The sequence below is a fragment of the Trichechus manatus genome, unplaced genomic scaffold, assembly GCF_000243295.1.
Source record: "Trichechus manatus latirostris isolate Lorelei unplaced genomic scaffold, TriManLat1.0 scaffold00090, whole genome shotgun sequence".
Taxonomy (NCBI): domain Eukaryota; kingdom Metazoa; phylum Chordata; class Mammalia; order Sirenia; family Trichechidae; genus Trichechus; species Trichechus manatus.
Window position 1 is genome coordinate 8,379,703 of NW_004444026.1, and position 6,428 is coordinate 8,386,130.

The 6,428-nt window shown below is 41.0% G+C and overlaps 1 protein-coding gene across 6 annotated transcripts in view; it reads left to right on the plus strand.

The window, feature by feature from the left end:
- The window catches only part of XPO7 (exportin 7), a 98,179-nt gene extending 92,716 nt beyond the window's left edge, over positions 1 to 5,463 (plus strand). For 3 of the 6 annotated variants that reach the window (XM_023736675.1, XM_023736677.1, XM_023736679.1), the window contains 4 exons: positions 892 to 1,052; positions 2,017 to 2,115; positions 2,735 to 2,862; positions 3,875 to 5,163. In XM_023736675.1, the coding sequence (XP_023592443.1) occupies positions 892 to 1,052; positions 2,017 to 2,115; positions 2,735 to 2,862; positions 3,875 to 3,968 (482 nt within the window). In that variant the 3' untranslated portion in view covers positions 3,969 to 5,163. Of the gene's footprint in view, positions 1 to 891; positions 1,053 to 2,016; positions 2,116 to 2,734; positions 2,863 to 3,874 lie in introns of all 6 variants that reach the window. The other 3 variants (XM_004382101.1, XM_023736676.1, XM_023736678.1) reach the window with 3 other exon arrangements.
- Positions 5,464 to 6,428: the final 965 nt, after the last annotated feature.

Sequence of the window (6,428 nt, forward strand, 5' to 3'; positions counted from 1 at the left end):
TGGACATGGGGAATCAGGGGTGGAAAGGAGGAGTGTGCTGTCACAGTATGGGGAGAGCAATTAGAGTCACTTAACAATGTATGTATAAATTTTTGTATGGGTTAAAAAGAAAATAGAGGGACCTCTGCATATAGTATCAGCCCATAGGAAACAGAATGGGTTAGTGTTTTGAGGGCCCATGCCTAAGTCCTTTGGCCTGTGCCTCACCAAGTCAAAGTTCTGTCCACAGGTTTGCTGCAGTGTCCCCTTTGTAAAATACATGGAAAAGTCTGTGGCTTCCTCCCTGCCATCTCCCCAGAGATGCTTTGGAGATAAATAATACAGTACCACATTCTCACAAATTGTAGATGTCTTAATATTGCCTCTGCTGGGTTTGATGACATCCATCCTCCAAGTAACTTGGAGTATAGGCTCACCTCTGATACACTCGTCCCATTACTAGCAGTGTGATCACTAGACAAGCCACATAACCTTTCCAAACTTTGGTTTCCTCATTTGTAAAATGGAACACCACTTCATGGAGTTCTTGAGGATAAATTAGAGATTTAGCACAATACCTGACACAAAAGAAGCACTTACTGAATTTAAATTATTATTTTTTTATGAAGCAAGAGACAGACATCCACAACACACTGAGTCAGTAATTTTCAGTACTATTTATATTCTCTATTACCACGTACTCTCAAACTTAGAAATCAGGCCTTGCTGTATCATAAGGTAAGAGAGTAACAGGAGTAGTGAGTAGTGGCCTTGGCTGAAATGGCTACAGTTCGCAATCTGACTGCGTACTTCTCTGGTCTCAGCTTAGGCCAGGGGAATCCATGTTTGCACAAGTGACCACCAGCAGCTCAGTATCCCTGTTCTACTCCACCCTGCCCCTCTTTCCTCCAGATACCATGGTATGCACAGGCTGTTGCTCCTGCCTAGACCACATTGTGACGTACCTCTTCAAGCAGCTGTCACGTAGCACCAAGAAGAGGACAACACCCCTCAACCAGGAGAGTGACCGTTTTCTGCATATCATGCAGCAGCATCCAGAGATGATCCAACAGGTAAGGAACTTGAGGGTTAGGAGGCAGTGAGGGATGTTCTACAGTAGAAGAAATCTCTCTGTAAGAGAGGACGGACAAAGCAAGATGATGAGTTTGACTAATACATGATCAAGTTAACAGCGCTAGGGTGAAGTTATTGCAATGGATTTTTAGATTTTGCTGAGTTATCATTGGATATAGAAAAATCTGGAAAAAAATCATGTTCTAAATTGTTCTTCGAAGTCACCCACCCATCTCTTTGCCTTGCCCCATCTCGTAAGCACTACCCTCCCTCCGTGAAAATGACTGTTCACCTACTGCCAAAAATGGAGCATGGGTCAGCAGTACCTGCCCTTCTTATGGCCTGTATTCTCATTTGCAAAACGGGAACAGGAATACAGGACAGAAGGAAATCACTGACCACACAGAGATCTCATCATATGCTTGCCTTCAGTTTATTTGTATGCAACATCTTTTCAAAAATAAGTTTTAAAGCAAATTAAATATACTACTAGATAAAAATAGATAAGGAAATGGGTCAGTGGAATTATTGTCATAGTATTTTCACCAATCTCATCTTTGTCCACGTTGTTCTCTATAAAACAGTGAAGTAATATACATCCCTATCACATTCCCAAAAATCTTATAAAGCTGCCTCCTCAGAGACAAGGACCTGGGAGCAATGACGCAAGGCAGTATTGCCTACTGTAATTGTGTTTGCTTGACCCCATCCCATTCCCTACAGAAATCAGGGTGAACTGGGAAAGTCCAATTTTAAATGAAATTATCAAACTAATTTAAAGAACAGGAAAGGAAACATCTGAGAAGAAAAGCTTACCTTGAAATACAAGATTAAAATGAAACATAAAATATTTGTCTGCTTTACCCTGGACAGAAAAGACCTTCACCTAATTTGGAATCTGTAATTTTACCTCCCACCAAACCACACACTTTCCAAGTTCATGCCTTAATATTCCATTTCCAGATGCTGTCAACGGTGCTGAACATCATCATCTTTGAAGACTGTAGGAACCAGTGGTCTATGTCCCGTCCCCTACTTGGCTTGATACTACTTAATGAAAAGGTAGGAGAGCCAGAACTCTGCCGACAGCCAGAAGCAGTGGTAGGCACACAGTTAGCTGTCATTTTCCTGGGCACTGTGAGAAACCCTTACAAAACACCCCAGAATGGTGAAATGGAGAAGAAAGGACCCATTTACAAAGCATACCCTATTCATGCTTTGAACATCAGCTATACTAATAATTACTTAAAATGGTTGGAAGTCAGCACGTGGCAGTCAGACAAAGTAAAAGATGAGGAAGCGTTTTCTTCTTGGAAGTAAAAGAAATGCTTTAAAAGGAGAGAATAATACCTAAAGGTCAAAGCACCTAAGACCTAAGTTCTAGTTCCAGCTCTGATAAAAATGAATGTAAATAAATAAAAAAAGTCTTGAAATCCCTATAAAAGAAGGGTCTGGATCAGAAGACCCTTAAGGTGCTTTACAAATTTAAAATTCTTTATTTTTAAGTAGAGTGGAGATAAATTATCCTGCAAGTGCTTGCCTAAATTTAAAAAAAAAAAAAAAAGTCTCTATAGATATTCCCTCTTGAGGAAGAACATTCCTTCAACCCTGCAGATGACGGGGGCCAATCTGCCTTTCTCCCATCTTCTCCTTACCCTCTGTCTTACTCCTTGCCCCACAGTATTTTTCTGACCTAAGAAACAGTATCGTGAACAGCCAGCCACCAGAGAAGCAGCAGGCTATGCATCTGTGTTTCGAAAACCTGATGGAAGGCATCGAGCGAAATCTTCTTACGAAAAACAGAGACAGGTGAGTGTAAAGGGTCCTACCAAGACATCCTGGACAGTTGCTATTTTTCAAACCATTGAAGCAAGAGAGTTTCTTTAAAAGTCTTTGTGGACCCATATTTGGAGACCATCTAAAGCAATGCTGTCCAATAGAAAAGTGAGCCACGTATATAATTTTAAATTTTCCAGGAGCAACATTTAAATAAAAAGCAACAGGCAGAACTCATTTTAATAATATATTTTATTTAATCTGATGTATCCAGAATATTATCATGTCAGTGTGTAATTAATATAAAAATAATTGAGAATTTAAATTCCTTTTTTTGTACTAAGTCTTCAAAATCCTGCGTGTATTTTACACTTACAGCGCATCTCAATTCAGATGCTAAATTTTCATCAGAAATACTTGATCTGTATTTAGATTTCATAAAATTTACGCTTGACCAAGTAGATTCCCATACGCAAGTTGTTCCATACATACTTAAAATTTTCCAATAACTGAGTTGAGCATCAGGGTTGTCGGTTTTCTTTTTTAATTAATTTAACTTAATTTAAAATTCAGTTTCTCAATTGCACTACCCATCATTACGTGCTTCAGTAGCCACATGTGGCTAGTAGCTACCATATTGGACAGCACAGATCTAAGCCATTGGTCTCTTGACATTAAGAAATGATACAGCTTCATTCTCTTACTGCCCTGCTTGGTAAAGGCTACTTCCCACCTCTGTCAGTGAGCCAGCTTAATTGTAGCCCCAAGACCAGATTCTTTTTGTGCTGCCTTGAGCCCAGAATGGCTCACCAGGCCCCAGATTTAACCAATCTCTAGCTGCCACAAAGTTGCCAGGTAGAAAGGGGGGCAGAACTAGCCCAGCTTTCCCATATAGTCTTAAGACAGAGATTAACTGACTTTAGAAACAAAACCCATCAGTTCAGACATTCTGCTTCTCAGTAGCCACTTCTCTGCTAAAAACATTTTAGGCAAAGACCTTTCCCTTCCACCCTATTCCCCCAACCCACATGCATCCTCTCTGCAGGTTCACCCAGAACCTGTCAGCATTCCGTCGAGAAGTCAACGACTCAATGAAGAATTCCACTTATGGCGTGAATAGCAATGACATGATGAGCTGACACCTCCTTGGACTCTACCTGTACAGAGCAGCGTCCCTTTGGTCTGGCCCAGAGGGGTGAACAATTACAAGGGAGAGGGCCTCGCTGATCCTGGCTCCTTCCTCCAGGGGTGTGGGGGAAATGGCAAAGGTCAACTAGCTGTCTCCCCAGGGCATAGGGGTGTGAATGCACTCACTGGGGCAGGGCGCTGCTGGTTCCTGGGGGATTGGGCGGGAAGGGTGGTGGGAGGAGATAAAGACACAAATGAGTGAGATTCCAGCCCCCTCCTCCTGGGGCCACCCAAGAGGGGAGAACCCCCAGTGTCCTGCCACAACCTGCCTTGTATAAACATGTACATTTTTTCATAACATTTTGAACAAGGTTTATATTGACTCAAGTTTAAAAACAAAAAGTGTGACTGAAAAATTTTTACAGAGTCTAGTGCACCAATGCTGATGTGAGGGGTTGTGTATGCGAGTGAAGAAAATGTGTATTCTGGTGGCCTGAAGCTTTACTGGACAAGGATGTGTGAAATTGCAGAGATATATTTAGTGACACAAGTGTAGAGAGGCAAAACAAAAAAAAAGTTAAGATTCCAAATGTATATTTTTTCTTATTGCCCTTTCCTTGCCCCAAAAATTATCACTTCCTGTTACTGTATTAACCCTTGTTATTAGGAACTCTAAGCCATGCCGGAGCACCACCCCTCCCCCATTAACCACAGATGCCGCCCTAGGTCCCCTGGCCTCTTGCAGTGACAGACAACTCCAGTTAAAAGTGTTTGGTGTTCTTATCGCCACCCTTTTCCCACTTTTACCCTCATCCTCAAACAGATCCTCTTGCTTTTAAAGTCCGATTTTACCTATAAATTTAGGGGTCTTTGTCTCTGGAAAGGTAGAGACCTGAGAGAAGTAATTAAGCCAGTTGCTGTGCTGCTGAGCAACTTGGATGAATCCATCAGAGGCCTGATTGCGTGTGGCCAGTAACTTTTAGTCTTCCCCAGCCCTTGAGGCAGTGTGTGTGGATGTGTGCGTGTGGATATTTATATATACCCTGCACTCATGAATGTATGAACTGGAGGAAGTTAACTACAGTGGAGGGGTTCTTAATAACAAGGTCTGCCTAGCATGAAGTATTTAACATTATCCCACCTCTTTAAAAATATACATTTTTATAAAATGAAAACCATAATAAATGTTTTGAATATTAAAAAAAATTAACCTACGGAGGAAAATTAATGGAGAAAGCTATCTGCCTTGTACTTTTTCCACAATTATTGCTGCTAGTTGTACGCATCTCTAGTTCAGCTCTTGCCCATGGGACACTCATCAATTAGGTTTTATTTTTATTTCTCTCCTCTACCCCAGAAACAAACCTGTTAATTTTTTTTCCTTCTCCGGCGACTGTGTGGTGAATCCTTTCTTGCGTGATCAGGTTGCAGATAGACTTGTAAGGGTGTTTGCTGCATACAGTGTAAGCATTGTGACCGCCAATAAACTTCAATGGTTTCTACTGACCTGGTTTCAGCAATCAAGTCTAGTGTGTCTACAGGGACATGTCTAACTCTAAACACATGAAGATATTTGAAGCATGCATTCTTAAAAACCAGTGGATGGCAGAGGCCCCTCAACCTTATAAAATTAGCTTGTTTCTCATTGGGCTAATCTGACTCGATTTCCTTTAAAAATACTAGTTTTATATATATACATATATATATAGCATATGCTATTGTCTCCAGCTGTAAAAGGGAAGCTACTCTACCTGGCCTTTTTTACTAGCTTCCATGTAATAATATGGCTGCCAGCAGAGAAGTAGTAATTGAATTTGTTCATGTTCTGACATCTCTAATGAAGGCTGGACTTTCTCATCAGACCTTTACCAGTTCAAGGGCAAATGTTATCCCAAAGGATACTCTGCAAACCTCACGGGCCAGATTTATCAAATGAACACTGTAGTTCACAGGGACTACTTCTAATCCCTGTACTCTGTAGTACCTGAGTATGAGAAATACCTGTTCCAGGAACACTGAGAAGGATTAAGATACAGATATGTATTTGTACCTAAATGCAGATTTAAATCCTGTGAATTACAGGCTAGAGTGCCACTCGTCTCTGCCTCATTTAGATGTTCTGCTATGTTGGCCGGCTCTACAGGGTCACTGTGAGTCAGAATCAACTCGACAGCAACAGGCTACAGTTATGGGTTTAGTCTGCTGGGTACTATTATAACCTTCCCAGTCCTGAGTTATTTCAAAGGCAAAAAAATTGTATTCTGTTAACCTGGAAGGCAAATAGAAATGAATACTATCTTAGCCAAGTTCCTTCTCTAAGTTTAATGGAAATAGAAAATTGTGAAGCTTAATATGGAAAATAGTCCTGTCATATGCTCCAGGGACCTAGAATTCTAATCCTGTAGTATACGAGACTAAAAATAACTCTCAGCGAGAAAGTGTGGATGAAGAGCCTCCCCTCCCCACCAAAT